At 43.9% G+C, this 25,857-nt stretch overlaps 2 protein-coding genes across 3 annotated transcripts; both read right to left on the bottom strand.

Moving 5' to 3' along the window:
• Positions 1-1,494: 1,494 nt before the first annotated feature.
• On the bottom strand, positions 1,495-6,005 carry LOC129581956 (adhesion G-protein coupled receptor F2-like). Of its 2 annotated transcripts, none has more exons than XM_055473281.1 (12): positions 5,884-6,005; positions 5,680-5,776; positions 5,219-5,485; positions 4,668-5,133; positions 4,415-4,555; positions 3,627-4,244; positions 3,270-3,466; positions 2,910-3,202; positions 2,500-2,822; positions 2,322-2,421; positions 2,148-2,254; positions 1,495-2,037 (listed from the first exon to the last, which is right to left on the bottom strand). In XM_055473281.1, exons 4-12 carry the CDS (start codon positions 4,792-4,794, stop codon positions 1,754-1,756), a joined length of 2,190 nt encoding a protein of 729 aa, XP_055329256.1. In that variant the 5' UTR covers positions 4,795-5,133; positions 5,219-5,485; positions 5,680-5,776; positions 5,884-6,005; the 3' UTR covers positions 1,495-1,753. The 2 variants fall into 2 exon arrangements, with proteins under 2 accessions (XP_055329256.1, XP_055329257.1); XM_055473282.1 differs by having other exon boundaries at positions 3,627-4,241.
• A 1,302-nt stretch (positions 6,006-7,307) lies between these two features.
• LOC129581718 (uncharacterized) lies at positions 7,308-22,367 on the bottom strand. The gene is made up of 7 exons (XM_055472932.1): positions 21,847-22,367; positions 13,326-13,370; positions 10,071-10,423; positions 9,801-9,947; positions 9,555-9,725; positions 8,033-9,335; positions 7,308-7,417 (listed from the first exon to the last, which is right to left on the bottom strand). Exons 2-7 carry the CDS (start codon positions 13,360-13,362, stop codon positions 7,308-7,310), a joined length of 2,121 nt encoding a protein of 706 aa, XP_055328907.1. The 5' UTR covers positions 13,363-13,370; positions 21,847-22,367.
• Between the last annotated feature and the right edge of the window lie 3,490 nt (positions 22,368-25,857).

The following is a 25,857-nucleotide window of genomic DNA, read 5'->3' as shown; positions in this document are numbered from 1 at the left end:
CTTTGGCTGCTACCCCGAAGTTTACCCTTACTTCTGAGAATTCACCAGCAAGAAACTTCGACCTCGACGGGCACGTGAGACGTAACCTTGATCCCACCATGACTTACGGGAGGTTAGGCTATGTAATACGCTTGTACGACGAGTCGGATTGGTCCATATGTAGTTTGTTGCTTTTATTAGCCAATGGTCAGCTTGCTGTATTAGTTGTTCGTGTAGCCTATTTTCTCGGAGTGGTACTTGTGTAGCAGAGTGGCATCTGCATGTGTCGAAATTTGTTTATAAGCGCAGCGGCGCACTGTTCTAGGGTAAGCCTTTTTCGGTTTGACACTACAGATCTATTTTCGATGTGATTAAATTCACGGTTGAACCAGTTTGCTTTTGAGTAAGAGGAATAGCCTGAGACCTCTGAGTGTTATACTCTCAAGCCTTCGGTTGAACTTCAACTTCACTGGCATTCGCAGTCATCTTCGGACTTGTTGTGCAGTGCAACGTGGTGACCTTTCGCTTCTCTAACTCTTCCGTGACTTCGGTCCTTCTTCGTTCTGCATTCCCAGCAAAGGCAGGCGACGGATGACTATCGCTTTTGTTGCCATCTAGCGTGTAGGGTCGGTAAGTTTGCTCTTCTTTATTCTTGTATTTCTCGTGCTTGAAGCTGAGGTTCCTGTCTTCTTCGTAGTCAGGTTTAGGCACTCAACTACCATCCAGGTTTACGTAACGGTTTGAGAAAGGAAGCTCTACCGATTGTGTCGTGGTCGGTATATGATTGTAGCTTGTGCATACTCTGCGCAACGTCTCTAAATCACGACAAAACACAAGATCGTCCGCTCCTTTATCTGCACAGATACCCTCTGCAAATGAATAACCCATCGAATATTATTTCATAAATAATAATGCCCGTCTTCACTGTTTCTTGCAAGACGAAACTTAATTAAATGCAGTTTCCAACATATTTAGAAGTTAACATAACGAGAAAAAAGTGGCCTAGGGGCATATTTTTACATACTTTTGTACGATGCGCCGTTATCCCACGATGTACTACTTCTTGTGCGGCGCTATACCGCCAAAGCAGCGGAAATTTCGCTAAAGTCTCGCTCCGGTCCGCCAGTGCATGCTAACGTGTATTTTGCTAGTATCCTACCGCTAGCATAATAAGAAAATTGATAATTTGGTTTGCTTCCGGTTTATTGCTGCACACTGTATGGTTTGACCGTTTGCTGCACGGAGTACGAGCACTTCTGTGCATGATGGAAGCTTCAGTTTTAAAAGTACCAGTCGAGCACCTGATGAGCTTTAAGAATACCTCACCCTTATTACTGCAAACAGCAAATAACCGACAACTAATTGCTAGGGCTGGAGTTATCTCGCTTTTTTCAGTTCGTTGTGGTGAAATGGGGAAGTCTATAGTGGTGTAGCAAACGAGTGATTGCTAACAAACTAAAACTACTGGTAATGGCACCTACAAAATTAATTAACAACTATGCTTCTGATTTCTGAAGTTTAAAGAAACACTAAAAGAAAGTTTTGCGGCACACTCTGCTAAAAAGCGGTCAAAAAAGTGGCAAAACGTGTTCAAAAAAGAGCGACAATGAAGAATCGGATCAATATATGATAAAACAATAATGAATCGGATCAATAATGACACACATCGGATCAACATATGATCTCACTGGACACTACGACAAACTGGAAGTGAACGATCCCGTTGTCTGGCCGGAAATTAAGCGCGCGCAGTGGCATACGGTCGGCTGCTGTTTCAGGCGCTGCTTGTGTTCTTGGAACTCCGGCCCGAAATTATCCCTTGGAAGATGATAATGTACACCGCTTGCGATCCACACGCGACAGTCAATAACAGAACGAAGATGTACTGCAGTGTCTGGTCAATGAAGCAGGAGAAGAGCGCCAGCCACACGCTCAACCAGATCAATCCCATCAAACCGGTGTTGATGATCACGCCGTAAAGTCTATGCTTGACAGAATCGGCATCGTTCCATTTATCATTTTCGCGGAGTGAGAACCCCTTTCGACGCTTCCTAATTGCTAATAACAGTAGAAACATTAGACTGCAAAATTCTGAGTTACAGAAACAGCCTTTCATACATTTAAAAAGTCTGTGATTGGTTAAAATAGAATAAGCTGGCTTGACTTACTGTAGATATATATTAACACCGCAACGATGTTCAGTAGGCCAGCAGCCAATAGTGGCACAATGAAAGTCACCCAGGGAATCCACAGATGGTCACCGTCCAGCCAACACCTACTCGCAAACAACACTACACAAAGATGTTTCGATTGCGCTAAATATAATTAAGGGTTTTCGTTACCATTTCTCATGGTCTGCATAACCGTAGCCACCAAGCGAAGTGGTTAATGTCTCAGAAAAATGTGGCATGGAGGCCAGAAGCGGAAACACGCTGGGAACAACTATAGCAAAATGAAGAAGAGCTTTAGTTGGCCGGACGTGCTTACAGGAACACAGAAAACCAGAAAAAATGCACTCACGTGTCGCGGCTAACCCAGCTTTCACTTTACATCCATGGTATGTGTCTCCTGGGAGGTGATATTTCCTCCCGTAATGTTCGGGATACAGTACAGCCTGAATGAGGTGAACTGTTTGCACCGCCGTCCATCCAACGCTCATCAGCACAAACCAATGTACCAAAATGCCACTGGCCAGACAAAATTTTTGTCCGCACAATTCAGGAGCGTAAACGATTAACTGGGAGAAAATGGTGAAGAGATACATTCCGAACAGCGCTATCCACAAACCCGTCCGTGTAAATGTCATCTCGTCCCAAATAACGCTACGCCGCAAAATTCTGACCCTAAAAACGTTTTACAGAATTTCCAAAAATGCTCCGATTATATGTAATACGATAAGTGCACCCCAACAAGAAAACATCACTACCCACGTTATGATTAACAGAGCAAAGAGGCAACATGCTGCCGCCACGATAGTTGTGGCTGTCGTTACAACAGCCAGATCCAAAGTGAACGGTTTATCCTTGGGAACGAAGGATCTCGATAAGCTGCCACACAACGTCAGCAGAAGCGAGAATGGCGTTAGATGATCGCAGGTGCATTTCACGGTTGTGCTGTTCCATTTAGCATGTTTAGCAGTCATCCGGCAACCGTCTTCAGACCAGTATTTGGACGTGTAGTTTAGGAAGATACATTGGTGTTGCCTCCTTGCTCCGGATGGGTACTGCAAGCATTGGAATGCGCGGTATTGTAATATTTAAATTTAATACTGAAGTAACTTTACGGCTTACTTCAAACAAAACGTCCACGTTATGCCGAATGGTGATTATATCTTTCCTCTTAAGTCTGTGGTCCAATGATGCCAGTAAAACTATCGGGCTTGACCTTTCGTTTAGTTCATTCGTGGGAATGAACCTGGCAAATTTGAATGCCTGCATCGCCGACAGCGAAAAGGAAAACTTTACTGGTGTTGTGTTCGCAATTTGTCCTGTTAAAAGTTTCGATGTGTTTAAATGATCATCAAAATTCGTCATTCATTTTAAACCAATTTGACAGATTTTAACCAAAAAAGAAATAAGTTCCGGAGTCTTCCGTCGAAATAGTAGAGTGACCAGAATACCGCCTGCAGAAGTCGGCAGCCCACTTACGAAGCTCTTCAAAGGCCTCTTGCAGCGCTTCCGTATTAAACTCAATACTGGCCACGGTTGCGGATCTGCCATCCGCGAGAACCGCAATTCCCGTTTCTCGATTGAACCCACTAACTTCCAGCTTTGTGGTCAAATTAAAATGTTCAAACTGGGATGAACCGTTGATCAGCACGGCATGGATATGTGTCAACGAAAATGAGCTGTTGAAAATGTATGGTACATCGTTCGGTGGCAGATTGTTGTACATATCTTCCAGTGCTTGGTAGACGGTCGCTGCTGCGTCGTACCCGTCGTTGTTGGCTGCCGGTGCTTTCAGTTGTGCAGCCTCTTCCGCATAGAGTATTTGGTCAGTGATCTGCAGCAGTGTGTGGACTGCCTCTTCTTGTGCACCTTCCGGTAGATTTGGTGGTGCTTCCGCTCCAGCAAACTCTTGGAAGAAGTTGGCGATCGTCAGAATATCGCTGAAAGTCAGCTGGCAGCAACTGCTCACTGCCTCCTGAATGACGCCGAGCACGTTGTGTGTCGACTGCATGTAGTAGGTGTTGTTGTCCGGATACGTGTCCTTATTGGTGACTTTCTGCAGTTCCACAGAGACAGAAGAGAATGTGGTGGAAGCTTCTGAAAGTAGAAAAAGCTGTATAAAATTATCGTACAACACTAATCTAATCATTTGATTATACAACGCTTAGTAGGCATCTTGAAAACTGCAAATGTAAGCAATACTTGAAATAATTAAATGGCTGTTCCTGTTCGTCTGGTATATTATGTATGCATAAAGTAGTATGTACCTGATGACAATAGTTCGGTTGGAGCACTGGAGACATTGTTCAAGGAAGTTGTAAGCTGAGTGGAGGTAGACGTTACCGGACTCATGGTCGTCGAAAGGGCTGTGGTGGAGCGTGTGGTGGTTGACCTTGTACAATTATTTACTATAAATTAGAAAAATACAACTAAAACCGAGGTTTTTAGTAATCATTACGTATGCAGTCTGAAACAATAATTTTCAGGAGCATATCATTAAGAAATTCGTCTCCTGCTAACCGGCAAAAATTTGGATGGCGTCCAGCGCTAAGGCTGTGACACCGGGCTGGTCCGGCTGGCATCTACCGCTGTGGTGTGCAAAGAAAAGAAAAACTAACAAACGGAGAAACATCGGCTTCTGGATCATACCACTGATGGGGCTTGTAATGGAACGCGTTCACCTCCTTGTAATACCACTCCTCACTATAGTAAACCGACCAGAGCTGCATCATATTGATCGTATACTTCATGTTCCCTTGGCTATCGTAATGATCGATGAATACAGGATAGACGTTATCGGCGGGAGTGCTTGATGCACCGAAAGACAGGCGATACCAGTAAGAAAGCATCAAATAACGATCAGGCTCTGGTGGATAATAAACTCGAGCCGTTGTCAGTAACGCATAAAGTTCGTAAAAAGTGACATCTGTAGATGAAGTGCCATAAGTTGGATCCATGGTGCAACGTGAAACAGCCCTCACGCTGCCTACGAACCGTTCAGAAAACATTTTGTTTGTTTAGCGATAAAAAGCTGCAGCTTCGGCGCGGAAATAGCGCCCAGCGAGACGTACCGCGTTCGTTGTCGAGACCGTTGGCCTCTTGAATCAAATCAAACTGATAAGCAGTTATGTTACTATAGATGCCCGTGTCGTTGTAGTTGCGGCGATACCATGTGACTCCCGGCTGTTGCGAGCAGGCCTCAATGACAGCGCTGGAATTGTCTGGCTGGGCTTCGGTCCCCATATCACATGAGGTCAGCAACTCCGTGCTGTAATAGCATTCCGCTAAAGCTTCTCCCTCCCCGTATACAACTGGACGATCCAGTGAGAGGACAGCTGCTGCAATCATTAACAGAAGCTTAAGAAATGCAGCAGAGGAAGTAACGAAATAACATGCGCATAAGAAACCGAAGGGATTGTAAAGTCGGTACGCACGCATACATTTGCAAGTTTTATCTTCTCTAACATAATTATTGCAGTTATAACCAAAAATTTATCCTTAGACATATTTTTTATAGAACAGAAAGCCATACCAAATAACAAGAATGTGGAAAGGTATTCAGCACACATGCCGGGATGAGTCAGCAGAAAATTTAGCGGCCTCGACAGCACCGATATTGATATCAGCATCTAAAGTAAAACAACGATAGATTTGTGCACCACAAAGCACATGGAACATATCGAGGTGCGAATATTTGTTTTGAAATTACGTTATTAATACAACGGTCAGAACGTACAACGATTTGTACTCCATGCAACAATTCGCTCAAAGCAGATAGACCTTTCTCATCATCTCGCAAGAAGTAAAAATCAGTAACACCCCAGTTGTGGCTTTTTATTCAACTTTGTACAAGACGGTGATAAAGTGTGAGGAAGCTAACATTACTGATGATGAATGATGATGTGATGGCCTTCACAGCTACTAGTAACTGTAAATGCAGTTGGCGGCTGATTACAGCGGTTCAACAGCTTACGCTAACCCGGAGGATCTGAACAATTTACCTACAGACTTTCACAGTTTATGCAGAATTATAGAAAATATCTATGCTGCTCTGCAAGTGTAATGTGCAAATAAGCGCTTCCACAGATACGATAAAATACTGCAAATATACTGCATGTTGTATTTCCCTTTCGTGTACGGTATCGTTGCATTGTGTCTTTCGTGAACGTCGTCAGAACTGATAAAGAAACAGAAGCCTAGATAAAGATGCGTTTTGGCATTCTTTTGTAAATATTGCAACACTTTGAATTTGGAATGTGTGCTCAGTGTGTTTTCAAACGTGCTCTGTGGGAAATGACTGGCTGACTGTTCTGGTTGTCGTTCCCTTATATCAGCAGGGCGCAATCCGAGGGAAACCGAGAAATGACTGAAAAAGGCGCCGATGGGGGAATCGAACCCCGGCTAGCTACGTCGTTAGATCCGCGTAGGCAGTACCACTGCACCACGGCGCAATACGTTGAAATCCTTTGAAAGATTTTGTCGCTGTACGTGAGCCGCTTCTCTCCTCACACTTATAACGTTAAGTTAATGCGTTTTGTGTTGATCTGGTAGCTGCAGGCTTCGTGACAGTCATATCTTAGATTCGACCGCCAACGCGACCTTTGATGCCTGCTTTCTGAGCAAATAGATCTAATTTCATCCTATTGTTAGCGTGGTGCTCACGCTGCTCAGGAAAAACAGAACAAACACCCGCCACAAACAACCTTTTATTAGTTTCGAAGAAAATAATAAAGGCACAATGCCCAGAACACAAATCTCATGCGCAAAACACATCAAGCTGTCAGAATGTAAAATTCTGGCAGCGCGGATCCACACGAATGAACTACCGATCGCAGATCGGTAAAGCGAAAAACAACTCGCACGTGCAAGTGCGCAAAAGTGCAACGGAAGTGGCGCGACTCTGCCTATCTATAAGGCAGCACCAACCTCCTAACATGCCACGGGTGGAACGGCGAGGCCCTCCGAAGCCCATGCAAAATCGGCAACAAAAACACACAAACACGGTCAATGAAAATATGATCAAAATGCGACCACAAACGGCGGCATATTCTATTGTTAATCAATCACAAAAAATAAATGCAAATCGTATGAGATCCCATTCCATTAAATGCTTGTCCATTCCGGAGAATCGTCATCCTCCAAATCACAGCTTTGTCCGCTTTATTCGGTGTCCAGCTTTTCGTCAGCGTTCGGATCCGCATCGGACAGCATATCAACGTCAACGTCAGCAGTAGCGCCAGCAGTCGCAGATTCGGTTACAACGCCAGCAGCTACAACACTCAGTGCTGTGCCAATCGCTTCAGAAAGCACACCTTGTGCCGGTTCGACTAATGTCGATGCAACTATTTGCGGTTCTTCCACAGTATCGTGGAAGACTTCGGTCTCTTCGCCATTTGGCGCAGTCGGTAATTTAATGAATGAATTATCTGGCACTGGGCCAGTCGCAATTTCTTTTTTCGGCCATCGATGAATTTCAGTCGAATAGAAGTCGTATTCATCTTTCGACATATCGGTAATTTTTTTATTAACCAATTCTTTAAGTATGCTATGCACATACTCATCGCTTGACGGTTCAACATGATCGCGGAAACTCTGAGTAGTTTCGTAAAACTTCCTCTCGTGCGGTTTCATGCGCGATAGCGATATAGTGCTCAGTAACTTTTCATTACGAGCATTCAATGCTGCCAACTTTGCAGCTTCTTCCGGTTTCATTTGTCCAGGCTGTTCAGCTGGAGCAGATGCAGTTAGCACAGGAGCAGCCGATTGTTGCTGTCCTTGCACTTTACCTGCAACTTTCGGTTTATTACCATTATTTGGTTTTTTATTATTATCGCCATTATTGGCCGGTAAACGCAAATTATTATCGGTTGGTACAGTACTCGTACCTGTCGATTTCACAGTCATCGAGCTAATCGACGCTGGAGCTGACGATACTGCCACGGCCTGTTTGTTCTCCACCGCTCGTGGAATCAACACAGGTTTGCTTCCCGTGGGCACGGTCGGTTTGGGCGGCGGGTTCATACATCCTGCCACTCCTAACTGTGGCTGTGCAGACCGATTTCCTGCAGCATTGCCTTTGCTCGTCGTAGGAGTATTGACGACTCGCATTTTATACACTGGCTGTTCGGTTTTACTTCCCAAAGGAGTATCCGGTGAGTCAGGCACGTGCTTCCGCTTGTTGAAGCTGGTGCCAGTTTCATACTGATTTTGACGGTCTGCGAATCGCTTCATCCGCTCGTCCATATCGTCATAAAACTGATTAGGACCACCTTGATTAGTGTCCATTTCGGTCTGGCCAGCGGCGGCAAGAATATCACGTAATTCTTGTGCCTCCTGCTGTTCGCTTTTCGGTTGACCCAATAACAGGATCTTATCGCGCATTTGCCGATATTCCGGCCGATCTTTCTGCTTATAGATATAATTATGGGCGCTGTGGCTTCCAAGCAGCGCGGCTAAGATGCACATAACTGCAGTCTTCAGCCCGGTATTATACGGTATCGACATCCAGTCGATATTTCGATTACGAGTACAACGGTCCAAATTACTGGCTACCCGACAAAAGAAATAAAACTTTGCGGGATCGGTTTCCGGTAAAATGAATTGTAGGAGAAATGTCTCCGTATTCTTATCGCCAAAAATGCGGAATTGGGATAAAATCTCAATATCCACGGCGGTAATCGGTACATACAGCTGGCCAATATCCAACGCTGTACGCAAGGAATTTGAACGGCGAGTCGCATATTTCTGCACATCCAGCGATCGTATTAGATCGACATTAGCGTAGTCGATTTCTAGCATACGGCCTCGTAGCCCGATTCGTTCAAGCAAATCCACAGACTCGTGGATCATATTGCGGATCTGCGCTACGTCTGGGTTCTCTTCCCGGTTCGCGATTCCCAAGACGCCGGTTAATTTATGCACATAGATTTCAACGTTATTGACGATGTGCATCACGTCTTTAATAACAGTTGCAGGATCAATTTGCAACTGGCGATTATCACGGTATCCGCGACGATGAACATCGCGCTGCTGATTTCCAGCCGGTTTATTCTGTTCGCTGCGCTGATTATTCGACTGCTGATCTCCAGCCGGTCGAACATTCTGCTTAGGCTGCTGCGATTGCGACGGTTGTTGCTGATATTCAGCCGATCGAACGTTATCGCGATTGCGCTGTCTGCTGTTTCGTCTCTGCAATTCAGCAGACAATTTATTATTTAATTCGGTTAAATCTCTACCTTCGACTACAATATTCTTGCGCGATTGAGAATGATGCGCAGACGGTTCCAAAGTATATTCAATTCGATGGCGGCCACCAAACGGAGGTCTGCCGCTACTACTGTCAGAGGACGGTTGTAAACACTCATCTCCTACTGACGTAGTCGATTCATCTAACGACATATTACTTACTTTTTTCATCAGTCCCGCACGCGCGTCCGGTTGATTACGCGACATGCTTGGCTGACGCTCGACATTCTGCGGTTGACTAGCAGTTCGGGAACCAAACTGCTGTGCGACATTCGGACGATATCCGCGCTCAGCGAGCCACGGATCGGTGCTGCTTGTACTGCATGTCGCCTGCTGTACAGACGGCGTGTTAGATTGAATTTTACACAATTTACACGACGGTACATCACAAATTTTCAATTCATGTACCTGCATCGGCATCGGTTGACGATATTGCTGATACTGCGGCTGATTAAACGCCCAATCAGCTTGCGGATATTGCGCATTTTGCGCCGGTAGGAACTGTTGCGGAAACTGTTGATAATTCAACATCGGTTGAGGCGGCATCGTATATGCCTGCGATGAATTAGCATTAAAATTTAGAATATCATATTCCCACGTACTGGGAATAGAACGATCTAAGGGAATCATTTCCCACTCTTCTGCCGATAATAAGGTACCCGCTAGGTAATTATTTACCTGTGTATTCGGTTGTGACGGTGCGTTAAATCGCATCGCCATCTGCGACGGTGCTGCTCCAGGATCTGGCACTTGTTGCCAGTGGTCCCGTCGATTATTGACAAATTCGCGGACTGCGTCGTTGATCTGTGCCAACAACCACGGTTTCCTCTGGAGGATCGGCTCATAACGCGATTCCATTAGAGTTGTGTATGCATCCAGATTGGCGTGCATCACCTCGCTGACTAATCGCGTTACAACGGTGTCTGGATTCATATTGTCGATATTTTGCCCAAATAGGCAATCGGTGCATTTCCGATTATTCGTGTTGTGCTTGCAGCGATCACACGAATTCGATAGCGGCTCCATTCGGTCTACAAGAAGATTATTTAAATTAATCTTCGATTAATTACTCGATTTTCTATGACTTATTTAAACGATGATTTTAACGATAATTAAGTCGGTTTATTTGGTACGTTACTAAACGATAAGAATTCGGTACACGATCAGTACGAGAGGTACAGACCACCATTTTACGGGGGATTTCCGATCATTTATTCGGAATATTATTCGGTTAAATTATCGGCTTTGCAATTTACGCGGAGATATGGACCACAATTTTGTGTGGATTTTCGGTTAATTATTTACGCAATAAATACGAGTCGTATTTATTCGATATGGTATCTACTGTGTTAATACTACAGTAGTCGATTACTCGATAATTTTAAATTATTCAACGGCGCGATGATGAGCCCGGTTGTCCCAAGGCTTCGTTAATTCGCCAAGTAATACCTCGCTGTGGATCATTATGAGAAACAATAACCGGGTCCAACACGAGTTCAGACGCAGCTAATTCTACGTAATGATCAACACGATTTCCCATATCGGGACGGATCGTGCGAATATACTGAATTATTTCATCGATTGTAGATCCATTTGGATCAGCGATCTCCCTGATTGTACGCAGTACAACTTCTTGCCACTGTCTCGCATCAAACAGTGGGTAATTACTTAAAAATGAAATGTTCGGTGAAATAGTATGATATTCAGCCAATCGGTTAGTATTAAATCGGCGTAACAGTCGGCTATTTTCATACTCGCGATTAAGGGCGATTGCTACTGCCTCAGGATTATAACGATGTCTGAGACGATCCATTATTCGTCCCTGAGTCGGTTCCTGACGAGATCGCACAATCTGACTGATAGTCTCAATCAGAACACTAGAAGTCGGTTCTGGAGGCGGTGGCGGAGGTTGAACGATCTTTACGTTCTTACGCTTACGGTCTGGTGACGGAAGTCTCAGTTCCTTAACTGAGATTCCTGTAATAGAACTCATTCGCGTTCGATTACTATCCATAAGTGCGTATCGTGGCACATTTAGGCCAGTTATTTCGATTAAAACCTCCCGACGCACTAGCTCATGAATAGCTTCCAAAATCATAGGAAATTGCCGTGCGGGAGCCACTAAATTCATCGGCATCGTTAAAGTAATATAATTGGCAATCTCTGCTACGGTAGATCCCTGTCGATTATGGATATCGCGTACAGCGATAGTAACGGCTTCTCGAAAACTCTCCGGTGTACTAATTACCATTAATTGGTACCAAGTCTGACGGAGATATGTCGGTGAGTACATTATTGTCGGTGACCAATTAATATACACTTCGAGCATCTCGCCCCGATTAACTGCAGCTTGAATAGCCAATCGAAATTGTTCTCGATCAGCCTGTCGATTTATATGCGTTCGATAATTCTGATACAGGTAATTAAACGCAGCGGCTCTCTCCCGGTTTTTTAATTGACGGAAAAATTCAAACGCTGCGTCCAGCATTAAAGACAGTTCATCTTCTGCTGTAACTGCTGTGGACGGTTCGGGCGGTGAAACAGTAACAAGTACTGGCGATGAATCATCCGAATCTTTCGGCGATGGTTTTTTACTTTCCGGTTTCTTAACTACAGGAATATGTTCCGGTATTTCAGGTGATGCAGATCGGGTTGGAGGTTCGACATTTCCCCCCGTCTGATCCTGCATAGATCGGTCTACGTCTGCTACGTCGACATTTTGTTCGTCGATTCGCAATTTACCCGTTTCGTCATCATCGTCGCTATCATCAAAATAGCTACGATTTAACTGATCACGCACTTGGCAGATCTTTCGCTGTAGATCTTCCTGCTCTTCACGCAATCGCTGTCTACGCTCAGATTCGCGTAGAACTGGTTCGGTTGTCTGATTTTCAACTGTCTCTGTAGACAGTCGCGGTATTTTCGGTGGTGATGGCTGCCCATCATTAGCTTTCTTTGGCACGCGATCAGACTGCGCAGTTGGCGCTGTGCCACTCTGCGTGAACGGTGGGGTCGGTGCCATAATACCTGGCAACCGAATCGGTTGACTAATTTTAACAACACCCGGTCTAACCAGTTGGCTGACAGGATACTGCGGCTGATCGGTAGGAGAAATTATAAAACGATGTTGCGACGATGGATTTCCGTTTCCGTTCGTAGGTCGGAGTCTCACCGTCGTATTCGGCGGAGCAACCACCATGCGCGGTTGTACCGGCGGCACTGGTGTCGGTAGTACAGGCCGATTTAATGTTGAAATCAATCGCGGCTGTACAGTCGATTGGCCTGGAACCGTGGTTAATGCTACTCTATCCGGTCCCAATATAAACGAGTGTTGCTCGTTATTATATCTTACGATTGCAGTGTACATCTGCGGCGTTCCCGGTGTATGTGGCAACGGTGTAATCACCGGTGGTTCGGTTAACTGAATTTCATGTGGCACAGGGTAACTCAAACGAATTACTCCGTGTCCCGACGGTGGTTCACTCCGGGCTTCCTGTGAGGACCCAGCATTCGGTTGTGCTACAGTAGCTAAATTTTGCACATTTTGTGCCGATTCATTTTGTACATCTCGTACCGGTTGAACTGATGGCGGTTCGCTGCGCGAAGCACCCAAATTAATCGGTAAAATTGAGACTGGCGCTGGTGTTTCCACCGTGCGTGCAGTCGGTTGGATTATAGCAACATTTTGTGCCGGTTGATTATTAGCAGAGATATTACGCAAATTTTCTGGCGATTCTTCTGGTGGAAAATTCTCACCATCATCTTCTTGCATACGCCGTATCAATGCTTGGTACTGGTCGTAGTCGGTTATAAAAACATCATCAGTTTGTACTCCACGCGATACTCGAACAGTTTCAATCTGAGGCGGTTCTTCCGCAGATTGAACATCGGTTAAAACTATACTCAATCTCTGAGCGTTCGGTGTGTTATTACCTGAATTCGATCGGCGATTTGACTGCTGTCTGTCCATTTCGGTACCTACAAGAACAGAGTAAGCCGGTAAGTTCGATGTGTAGCGGTATTTAACTACTAAAATTAATCCGAGAATTAATTTAGCAATTAATCGACAACGTCAATTCAACATTAGTTCGGTTACTAATTAAGCGATTCGGCGAGAGGTATGAACCTCTAGATACAGGGGAAATAACTCGATATTAATTTCCACCAATAATGCGAGAGATACGGACCACAGAATTGGGGGATCGGTAGTATTTCCCGTAAGTTATTACACATGTACATATCCGTTTTTCCCACGGCGTACATGAAATTTTAACTTAATCGATTTCTTATTTTTATTTTTGCGATTATTGTCAGCGGTTTGTACGCTTTCTACTTCCCACTGATTGTCGTCATTTTCGGCGTTATTATTACTTTCAATTCTATCTCTAACGGTATTATTAACTTCATCGGTATTAGACGGTATGAACGGTTCAGCATGAACATTAAATCCATTTTCGACTATCTTTGGGATTATTGTAGTAATTCCCTTACGATCTTCTTCGGTAGTATTGAAACGCTTGAGACGCTCGAAATTAACAATGCGAGTTTCTCCTGGTTTATCTTTATTTTCAATTTCAACTGCATTCGTATATGGGAAACCGGTAACTTCCCATCTACCGCCAAACTTCTCTCTAAACGATTCTGTCTCGCCCTTTTTCTTTTCCTTTTTTAAAAGGACTACTTCTCCGATTTGGTAGTCATCATCACTACGTTTCCGATTAAATCGCTCCGCGCTTTTAAGAAATTCCTCATTTAGATAAATTTCTGCCATTTCCTGCGCGCGGCTTAAATTATGGCGTAATTCCGCCATATATTCGGCAATCGATGGGTGATCGGTCGGTAAATTAGTTTTCGTTGCTACATCAGCCGGGATAACCTGTTCGCGGCCATACAACATATAGTAAGGCGACATATGCGTCGTCTTATTTTCTACTCGGTTTTTTCCTGCGATAACATACGGTAAAACGGTATCCCAATTCTTCTCGCGCCCATCTGCAGCGTACATTGCCAATGAATCGGCAATTGTCTGCATCTGGCGTTCGACAAGTCCTCTTCCAACTGGATGATAAGCAGCACCAAAATGATGCTGTATTTTAAAACGAATATTAATCGCTTCTAATAATTTATTGTGGAAATGTGTTCCACGATCGGTATTGAGAATATGCGGTGTACCATACGGTAAAAATACTTCCTGAATTAGGAAGTTCGCTACAGTTTCCTTTTTCGCGTTTGGTATCGCTTTCGCAATGACAAACTTCGTTAATTCATCAATAGCAACAGCGATATAAGTATTGCCTCTCGGTGTAATCGGTAACGGTCCTTTAAGGTCCACTTGCATACGGTACCACGGTGCACCAATTTTAATTTGTTGTAATTTTCCCGGTGGTGCTTTACGTTCGGTTTTCCTATGCTGACATAAGTAGCAATTTCGCACATATTTATCGATCTGGGCTACCATGCCGTCCCAGTAATATCGCAATGCTATCGCTTTATAAGTTTTCTGTGGTCCCAAATGACCACTCGCCGGTGTATCGTGCATGGCGTGCATGATGTCAACACGCATATGCTTCGGTACTACATAGCGACGGTCTAGGCGGCCATCTTTTTCGGTTAAGCGATAAAGAACTCCGTTCCAGAGTTCGAAATTGGGATCGCGCTTAATTAAATGCGTACTTTCCGCCCTGCCTTCTAAAGCATGGATACGCTTCTCGATAACAGGATCTTTTTCCTGTTCGACTCGATAATATCGAAAATTATCTTCGCCTTCCTCATGGTCAGCGGGATCGGTGATGGTAGTTACTCTGATAGTCGGAGTACTAAACTTTCGGTCTTTCATGTCATCCCAGTCATCATCATCGGCCGTTTCAATCGGCGGACCGACAGGATGGCGACTAAGAGCATCGGCGTTATCGCACTGCCTCCCTGGTCGATATAAAATAGTCATTTTATGACTACTTAATTGAAGTGCCCAGCGTGTAAGACGCCCATTTAGGCCTTCCTTTCGCGAAACAGAGCGCAACAAATTTGTCAGCGCCTGATGATCGGTTTGTACAAAGAAGTGCGAATATTCGATAAAATGCCGAAATTTACGGCACGCGAATACAACTGCCATGCATTCGAGTTCGGTTATAGGGTATTTACGTTCAGCATCGGTCAATAATTTACTGGCGTAAATAATAGGATGACCATCTTGATGTAAGATGGCGCCTATTCCGATTGTACTGGCATCACACTCGATGACAGTCGGTTTACTGGGATCGAATTTCACAAGTACTGGTGCATTAATTAATGCATTCTTTAAGTCGATAAATTCGGCATCGTGCTCGGCTTTCCAATTATTTTTGACATCGATTTCTCCTTTAAGTAACCCGTACATCGCACGGGTTCGGCTCGCAAAATCCTTAACGAATTTTCGATAATAATTGCATAAACCGAGGAAAGATCTAAGATCTTTTTCAGTTTGCGGTTTCGGATACTGAGAAATTGCGGAGATTTTCTCCGGATCGGTTTTTATTCCTGCCTTCGAAACGATATGACCGAGAAAGTGAAGCTCGGTCTCGCCGACATGGCATTTACTCGGTTTTAATGTAAACCCAACTTTAACGAGGCATTCGCACATCAATCTAATTTTGCGAATTAAATCGTCAAAATCTTTCGCTGCTACAATTATATCATCAAGATATGCGAATATATTTTCGTTTCGTACGCCAGAGAGGGCCTTATTCATTGTCTCCTGAAACGTAGCCGGTCCATTACACACGCCAAACGGCATGCGTAAAAATTCAAAAAGTCCATCCTGCGTAATAAACGCAGTTTTTTCGATTGAGTCTTCTGCCATCTGTATCTGCCAGAAGCCGGCATTGCAATCGACGCCTACATAAAATTCATTATCGGCGACTGATTGTAATAACTCATCTGGAGACGGTAGCGGATAATTATTTTTCTTAGTTACATCGTTAAGTTTGATGTAATTAACGCAGAAACGAGTACCGATAGTTCCGTCAGGATTCTTCTTTGTAGCTAACACGACTGGAAAACACCAGTTGCTGTTAGAACGACGAATAATTCCTTTTTCGAGCATTTCTTGTACATGCTCTTCGATAATTTCCCGTCCTCGCCAAGAGGTACGGTGTGGTTTGCTTTTTATCGGTAAGGTATCACCAGTATCGATATGGTGTTTAACGATTGTAACATCACCAAACGGTCTTCGCTTAGTTGCAAATAAATCCGGATAATCAAGGAATACGGCCTTGATTTTATTTATTTGTTCGGTTGTTAATTTCGTATTAATTTTCAACGTATCAACAGCGTCTTTAATCTCCTGCTGTTCCTCAGGAGTTCGCTCAGCAAAAGAGACTGTATTAATACAGATCTCATCATTTCCGATCTCTTCATACGGTTCTAAATATCCGATAAATTGTCCCTTTTTTATGGACTGTCGATCGCTATAAAAATTAAATAACGCCAAAGCGAATTTGCCGTTAACTGGTTGAACGACGCCTTCGATCGGTCTTATATGCCTCTCCATGTAAACATGTGGGCTCGGTAGAAACATAAATTTATCGGTATCAAATTCTTCGGTTTTATCGAAACAAGCAGTAACTGTAGCCATATTCGTACCAGGATTTAATAGGATTTTATCGGTAGCGAAAACCTTAATTGATTTAAGTCGCTCGCCCCGATAAGTAGAATCTACTTTAGGCGACTCGGAAAATTCCCAAGTCTTATCATTAGCGGCGGGAGCAGTCGGTTGATCAGACCTATCTGTTTCCCTATTAATCGGCGTAGAAGCAGTATTTTCTACCGGTTCTACATTTACAATAATTAGCTTTGATGCATCAAATTTTGATTGATTATTTAGTCGCTTTTCACTAGTGCCTGGTACTTTATTGCTTTCAGTTATGTTATCCGGATCGTGAGAATCGATGTTCGTATTATTACATACGATATTCCCATACTCTCCATTCGATACTAACTGTGATCTACATCTCGTAGGCGGTTCATCTTTTTTAAATTCTATGACATCGGCCGTCTCACAGAATTTTGTTTTCGGTTCACGGTTAGCTTTAATAATGCCCTCCGTATCCGGCGGAACATTATCCGGTTTATATTTCTCCTTCAATCGATACGGTAATTTAGCAATTTGCTCCGGTTTTAATTTGATCAAGTCTTCTAGCTCAGAACGCAGTACGTACGGTATGAAGAATTTTGCCTTAGTAAACGCTTCCTTTAATCGTTGTTGTTTCTCTAACAACAACTGGTATTCTTCTACGAAGACTGATTCGATTTTAGCTGCCATCTGGTCGGCTTCTTCTCGACTTACACCTTCTATCGGTGTGCTATCGTCGTTCAGGAAAAGAATATCCCGTCGAGATTTATGAAACAATTCGGTTAGTTCTTGTACTTCAAATACAAAAACTCGATATTCCTGCCATAATACACCAAATGACCATCTCGGCTCCGGTAATTTAGTTTCATTTCCGCTCGTGGCTTTTGCCACGGGTAGCGGAACAATTTCGGTATTAGCGGTTGATTTATTAGGAATTATAGCGGCATTAATAGTGGGTTCCGATGCCACGGGTATCGGAACAATTTCATTACTAGTATTCGGTTTCGCTATCTCCGGTGTACTTGGATTTACTATAATAGCTGTATTAATCGAACGAATCCACTGCAGCTCATTCTTGCGTACAGTGTAAGCGGTATTTGCCAAAAAATCTTGGCCTAATAATACTTTAATATCGTCGACAGTAGGCCTAATATAAAAGGCGTGTTCGACGATTCGGTTTTGTACCTGTATCGCAGCAACACAATAATGTGTCACTGGGAATCCGCGGGTACCGCCGATTCCCTTTATATTTAACGGTTTAATTAGCGGTATTTTTTCTAATTTTAACTCGTCGACAAATTCATTAGAAATAAGCGACGTTTCGGCTCCGGTATCGATCATTACGTGCGTCGTATTTCCTTGGACGCGACCCATTAAGATTAACGGTGCCGCTCGTTTAGGTTCATTAATAGAATCGACGGTAGTATGATTTACGTTTATCTCGTTTAATTCGATATTAATCGGTTCAATTAGCTCGGTGATTCGGATACCACTAATTCGGATTGATTCAGTAGTATCCGGCGGTTCACCAGGCAACAGGGGAGTATCGCCGGAATCTACTCCCCGTTGTCGTTTTCCTGGCTATCGGTGGGCGCAGCAAAATTACTTTTCTGCGGCGGCGGTGAACGTGGCGTCGGTGATGGCCCATACTGTTGGCCGGCCGGACGACCACGAGACTGCGAATTATTACGGGAGCGGCCACCGTTAGGCGTGCTCGCTCCGCTGCCGGTTCGACTGCCACGTCCCTGATAGAAATCCCGAGCGTATCGGCGATTCCCAGTCAGCGGATCGTGGTACGATAAATAAATAGGATTTTCGGCTCGCGGCACGTCCTTAAATTGACATGCCTCATAATAGTGTCCGCAGACATCGCACTGTTGGCAGTATTCCACTACTCTGCCATTTCGCATTTCCTTCTCTAGTCGCGGGGATTTATCGGTATTTTCTGGGATTCGCCCAGAATTTTCGGCCCACAACTGAGAACGGTTCGATTGTTGGTTGCCGGTATTATTAACATTATTGTTATTATTATTACCAGCTGGTCTTACATTGTTATTATTATTAGCGTTATTAGCCGGTCTAACGTTATTATTATTAGCCGGTCGGTATGGTCGCCTATTTGCAGCATTATTCCCACTATTACCCGGGCGCGGCGGACTAGCTGCCGCTGCTGCATAACTTGCTGGTTTCGGTTGTGTCTGCACCGTTCGAACGGTTGCAGAGTCAGCATCTTGCTGTCGCTTCTTATTCCCCACAGGGATTACGTATTTATCAGGATTACTCGATGATAGATGTCGGATAATTTCGAGAAATTTCTCCGGTGTACGAGGATCCATGACCTCGAGCTTATCGTGTAACTTCTCGTGCGTTCGCACACCCTTTAGCAAAAGAGTGACGACTTGTTCCGGAGAACCGGTAAAACCTGCACGATCGCGGAGAGTCATCATTGACTGGAAATAAGTTTCCAGTGTTTCCTGCCCTGGGCGATAAGTGCGGCTAGTTAGTTCGGCTAGCGCATTAACTGTGCGTCGGGTATCCCCGAACCGCGCGATCAACTGTTCACGCCATTCCCGGTATGTATTCGGCTTATTATTCGAGGCGATCAAACCATTATACCAGATAATGGCTTCGTCCTTCAGACAATACGCCAATTCGGTGATTTTGCGAGTATCGCTATTCCAGCGATTCTCTTTCGCTGCCTGTTCAAATTTGATCAGGAAGCTATCGATATCTTCCTTGCTTCCGTTATAAGACGGCCGCGGAACGGGCTGTCTCATCGCATCGGCAAGGTCGGTTTTCCTAATGGGACTATTAGTCCGACTAGCTCGTTTACTGTTCCGTAATTCTTCCTGCAGAACCTTACGGATCAGTTCTGCTTCGGTTAGAGTGATTCGTTCTTTACGATTTTCCATACTAGAAGCCGAATCCATGCGGGATTGCTGGGTTTCGGTGTTCCCAGTCCGCACTCGACTAGCCGGTCTCTCTTCATACTCGCCCTGACTTTCGTTAGCAGCGCTTAATAATTGCTGGTATTTCGCTAATAAGTCGTTATACTTATTAGCTAAAGCATTATACTGCGATCGGCTATTTTCGATAAATAGTTCCAGTTCTTTGATCGTTTTTAAGCGATCATTTGATTCTGTCGATAATCGACCGGTTTCTTGAATTGCTTGGAGATATTGCTCCTGCGATTTACGAACCGATTTATCGGCCTCTAATAACTCCGCTTTTAATCGATCGATTGCTTCATCACGTTCGATTACTTGATCTCGTAGCCCTAAAGCGGCAGTATGTGCCTTCTGATGGCTGCCTTTCGATACTCGCAACTGCTCTTGTAAATTATCTCGTTCCTTTTTTAGTTCTTCTCTTTCTTTTCTCGCTTCGTCTCTTTCTTTCTTTACGTCCGAAATAACCCGATCGCGATGGGTTAAACCGGACTCAGCTTTCTTTAAACGGTTCGATAAATCTGAGTTATCAACTTGAAGTTGTACAATGGTGCCACTCGCTTTAGCAGCACCAATTATTGCAACTTTTTCTCCGGTTGACGGTATCAGGCTCACGGGCGTTAAATCACGGCCCAATGCCTTATCGATTAAATTCGGACTGCTATGTGCCTTCTGAAATCTAGGCACCACTGTCTGTGGTTCATCGTCATCTGACGTGTCGATTTCCTTCTCATTTTCGGTATTGTCAATGACCGAGACCGACGATAACGTCGATCCAATCGATTCGAGATTACTATCAGATTTTTCCGCATTAGCCGGTAATGTTTCAGGAATTTCAAAAATATTCTCGTCCAGATTTATCTGGTCGGCCGGTGAACTTGCAGCATCTACTTCTGTTTCGTCTGGCACCGGTAAATCTGCCAGAGGTTGTCGCTTTTTTACTCTTTTAGTCACCATCGGTAATTCTTGATGAAAAAACGATACGCCAGTATTTTTGATTTTATTTCGCGTTATTTTCCCAGGAGGGTCTTTTACTTCCTCACTAGGTCGATTCGTGTCGCTATCATCACTTTCAGACTGATTACGGATTATCCGCCCGGCTGATCGCACGGCCTCGGCGGCAAAATGCTTAACTTTCGCTAACGGCGTTCGGTGCATGATAGAATTATCGAAAATTAAACGGTAATTTCCACGGTTATATTCTAACAACGTATGCGGTAAATCATACGGAAAGTCTATTTCGAGTTCCCATATTTGGGTCGGTTCATCGATAAATTCGATTAAATCTCGTAAAGATTTACGGTTAGAATTTAGCGGTATTAGCTGAGCTATTTCAGCTAAGCTTTTACGCAGTTAGATAATTCTGTTGAATTAACAACAGAATACGGTACACGTGGAATAATCCACAACGATATGCATTACCAAATCGGAAGTTATCGCAGTTAATTTCCACAATTTATTCGCAACTATCACACTCGGTATTTTTGCTGATTTCTTCAGCAAACTATTTCGATGATTACCTATGTAATAATCGTGAAATTATTAGACGGTTAAAGCTTTACTGTGCACAAAGCACAACATCGACAATTACGGTGCAACACGGTAGCTTTCACAGCTTCCGCGTTCGATAAATATTCCTACAATTATTCAGTAAATTCGGTCTATCGATTCTGGTATTTCTATCAGGAAATAATCGGCTAATAATTTCGATAATAAAATCGAAAATAATACGGTAATGTTATCGACAATTACGATAATACGGCGATATATTACAGATGCTTTACAGCTTCTGTATTCGATTAGCAATTTCAGAAAGGATCGGTAATTTCCTTCTAAAATTATTCGATAGCAAGGCCTAGACGACCTTGATCGGTATCTGCAATTCTGCAGCTTGGCTTACCTGCTAGCTGACGTGACTGTAGCTGATGCGGTCGACGCTTGCTTGCTTGCTTCCGAAATTGACGTCCGGACGCAGACTTCCTTTTCCCGCTCCTGTTCCCGCTAGGAAGCTCGCCTGTTGTCGGGGCTTCCCTCCGGTATGTAGAGGAGACGGATTCGATGCGATGTTGACGGGAAATCGGCTCAGGAGCTCCGCGTTGTCGGGCTGCTGATGTTAGGACTTCCTCGTCGCTTGCGTATGGCTAACGTCCACGCTTCGCTGTAGGCTGAAGGCAGACTGAATGGCCAATACGGAGAATTCCGCTGATGCGCGCTATTGACTACGCGCCAAATAAATTAAATCGAAAAATGAAGGGATACGGGAATCTTATTGCATCTCCACCATGTCAGCGTGGCGCTCACGCTGCTAAGGAAAAACAGAACAAACGCCAGCCACAAACGATCGTTTATTAATTTTCGAAGAAAATGAATAAAGGCACAATGCCCAGAACACAAATCTCATGCGCAAAACCATCAAGCTGTCAGAATGTAAATTCTGGCAGCGCGGATCTAAAGTCAATGAGCAACCGATCGCAGATCGGTAAAGCCAAAAAAACAACTCGCACGTGCAAGTGCACAAAAGTGCAACGGAAGTGGCGCGACTCTGCCTATCTATAAGGCAGCACCAACCTCCTAACACTGGTCAGTAATGGTATCTCGGTCACTCACTCACCTTAAAATAACATAAATGCGGCTTTTTGCTTCAGGCAGTTGCTTATAAGAGTGGTCCTACCAAATCAAACAACCAGATAAACTTACAATATTTATTTGTGAGTTGTAACGCACTGTTTGTATGGTTAAGACCTACCATTTCTATTGTTTTACAATTATGCGGACAACGAAAATCGACAAGTTATCTTAATTTTGTGGTTGGTAGTGTACGAAAATAAGTTCAATTTATTCCTTCTAAATTGCGTATTTAATAATTTATGTTACGTATTGTATTCAGGCAAAATTTTTCCAAGTTTAAGGTCAGCATGCATCGTGCGGGCACGATTCTGATCGCACGTATTCAAAAGCAAAAGTCCTGTGACGCAGTTCTGGACCACGGCAGATCTAACTGTCGTATCAGATTTTTATAATTATAAAAGTTTTTGGTAAGAGAGATCTCCAGACTGTGGGGAGGCTGCGCGGAGTACTGATCTTTTTCTTAATAAGCACTTGATAATGGCTCCTAAAAACAAGAGCTACGCACTCCCCACGCGCAACTTGCCGTAGGCATGCTATACGAGGGAAAACGCGCGTATCTAATTGGTTAATTTTTAACTGAAATTTCAGAGAAATTGCAAATTCCAGCTGTGATGACCCTTGCAGGTTAATGTTGCAAGTCATGCTGTATGTCAGTTCATCAGGCGCGAGCAGAAGTCTTCTACACCCAGTTTCCGCTAATCTGCTTCGCTGGAATTTGCAAACCCCAGTAAATCCAATTGGAAATAATAATCACACGGTCCAGAAAATATGATGCTCAAAAACATGCGTGCCGTTTCTTAAACGTTGGCTGCTATGCCAGGTAATCGTACATCTGAGCCCGCAATTATCCCGTCCAAACAAAGGCCATAATCCAAGCCGGCATGTCCAGTCCCGTGCAGGTATCTTCCACTTTGTTGGATCTTAATAACGCAACAGCTGCAACGCACAGTTCCTCCTCTTATTGAAACGTCTCAAAACATTCGCTATTTTAAAAATTTTATTTTGAGATACAAATACTTTACTTGTTCTTTTTCAAACCCGATCAAGCTTGCTTCAAGATGGGACATTGTCGCTCTAGGCTACTGGCGTAGACTATACTAATACGCCAGTAGACTATACTACTGTAGAGCGGCAATGGATAGGAATACTATGCTTGGTATGCAGAAATACAGTACTTTCTGATTACAAGTGGTAAAATTAGCGCAGCTAGTGATAAAACCTGCTTCTGCGGCAGAAATTTGTGTCACTCCGCGGACGTTCATTATTAGAGACCCTGTTTTGGTATACGCCATGTGCATCCCTAAATTCTTTCAAAACAATCTTTTTCCAAGTTCGGCATATGACCTTAAGCACCTAACAATAAACAGAACATTAAACTTTAACGAAATTAAAAAAGAAAAATTAGGTCAGCCGTAAGCACGAAACGTTTGTTATTTCCGGTTTGAGAAGATTTCAGCTTTTCTAAGGCAACGTTGTCTATAGAAGTTTTACTGGAACAGCTGCACTATGGTAGTTTTTGAGGTTTTGACCTTCTTAGGGATTGTGCATGTGACTGGAATCATTGCGCAAAGATTAAATTTCTCATAAATTTCCAGCACTCGTTCAAAACATTCGTTGCAATTCAGCAGCAAAATTGGTGCAAGCGTTCAACACGCTCGTTTTTAGTGAAATCGCATGACGAATTCATTTTTTAATTACGTCAACGAGCCGTCGACGGCAGGGATGACAAGTGAATGCGGCCGTCCGGTGTTTTATCTCCAGTGTCCAACGTGACAACGTTGCAGTGACGTCTTGCAAAACTTGCAGAATGTAGCACGCCACATAAATGCACCCAGGTTACAACGAATCTAAAATTTTCGGAAAAAGTATTCTGCATCGCATTTTAAATAGCCTTCCAGGCTAAAACTATTAATACAAGTACATACTGTAGCGGCTGGACGAATTTGCGCCAGAGTACGTCCGGACGCTGCATTTGCCATTTTTCCTGTCCGGTATTGCACATGCTTTGTAGAATATCGACTATTATTATCGAGCAGCGGGTATAACGCACACATTAAGACTACAGTGGAAGGTTCTAGCGGCTGCAGGACTTCCTACCGAAGTTCTGCTGCATCCTTTTTCCCCGACTTAATAGGCAGGAGTGGTGCATCTCATAACAACCATACAATATCACAGCGGTGACCGAAATGCTGGCAGACCATGCCGTACTAGTGGAACGCCAACACCACCTACCGCCTTCCTCCCGTGGGAAAATAATTGTACAATCGACATTTCGTGGTGGCAGACCATGGAGAGTTGGGGGCAGTACAGTGAGACGATTAGGCCGCTGGTGGCGAAAATTCCCTTCCACTTACCGATTCGTGTAAAGCGCCGTCGCGTCGATGTCTAAAAACCAGATTTGGATTTGTTGTAACTGGTGGGGATGATGGTCTGACAGTGGCAGCACACTTTATTGTCCCGTAACAATCCTTCAACGACATCTCCACTCCTGGAGTCAGTAAAACCCCTGAAAAAGGCGCTTAGAATTACAAACCAGTCCGAATGCTTGACCGTCCTTTAGCAAAATGATCAGGAAGATATGATTACAAATTGAAAGGAACAGACGAGGTCTGTATCTGTGTAAATGTTTGACGTATTCTTACTGCACGCGTGGTGATTATCCATTTTTACTATTCGAAACATGTCTAAGTTCAACTTCCAGTGAACCAGTTAAACCACTATAATACAAGATTTACTTTGCAGTGATATCGCATTCAATGTGCTTGGAATTGCTCACGAAATCATACTATTGCTGATTCATATACTTTAGAGCGTTTTCTGGGGAAGGTAAGAAGCAGGTCGCACAGGAAAACTGATCAGTCCAAAGAAAATCTACAGCGAAGATTGATAACTGCTTAACCTTGCGCACATTTGCGCAGTCAGTTTTGATGAGTCTTTACAGCGGCATAAAGCAGCAAAATATTTTTGGGAACCTTTTAACGCACCGCCCAGATTTATAAAATTCACCAATGTAGTAGGTAAAATTCCCGAATCCCCTGTATGTATACTGTATATTGCGAACACCTTCGTTCCACCGGTGCGGAAGACCAAATTGACGGATTCTATTTCCCTCGCATCGACGCTGGAGACGGTCAAGTTGCCGCGTGAACAGTGCAAGATCACCCTTTTGATGTACAGTATCTGTATGCAGGCTCATTGGCAGCCCGGTAGGCGTCATTTTTAAAAATCACAGGCGTAGAACAGTTTTATTCTGATTCACATCACTTTGTTCCAGGTGATGGAA

This window comes from Paramacrobiotus metropolitanus, unplaced genomic scaffold (genome assembly GCF_019649055.1).
Source record: "Paramacrobiotus metropolitanus isolate TYO unplaced genomic scaffold, Prichtersi_v1.0 Parri_scaffold0000006, whole genome shotgun sequence".
In the NCBI taxonomy this organism is placed as follows: domain Eukaryota; kingdom Metazoa; phylum Tardigrada; class Eutardigrada; order Parachela; family Macrobiotidae; genus Paramacrobiotus; species Paramacrobiotus metropolitanus.
Note: the sequence above shows the minus strand (reverse complement) of the source record. Positions and strands in the feature narration are given on the sequence as shown.

Bases quoted from the DNA above. Each gene is read 5' to 3' on its own strand.
- LOC129581718 (XM_055472932.1), bottom strand. From the start codon at position 13,362: ATGGACAGACAGCAGTCAAATCGCCGATCGAATTCAG. The intron at 9,336-9,554 runs GTAAGTAATATG...GCTGAATTGCAG, and splicing joins GTGCGGGACTGATGAAAAAA to AGACGAAACAGCAGACAGCG. The intron at 7,418-8,032 runs GTACGAGTACTG...TGAGTGTTGTAG, and splicing joins GATGACTGTGAAATCGACAG to CTGCTGGCGTTGTAACCGAA.
- LOC129581956 (XM_055473281.1), bottom strand. From the start codon at position 4,794: ATGATCCAGAAGCCGATGTTTCTCCGTTTGTTAGTTTTTCTTTTCTTT. The intron at 4,556-4,667 runs GTTAGCAGGAGA...TCTAATTTATAG, and splicing joins CGCCATCCAAATTTTTGCCG to TAAATAATTGTACAAGGTCA. The intron at 3,467-3,626 runs GTAAGTGGGCTG...AACTTTTAACAG, and splicing joins AGAGGCCTTTGAAGAGCTTC to GACAAATTGCGAACACAACA.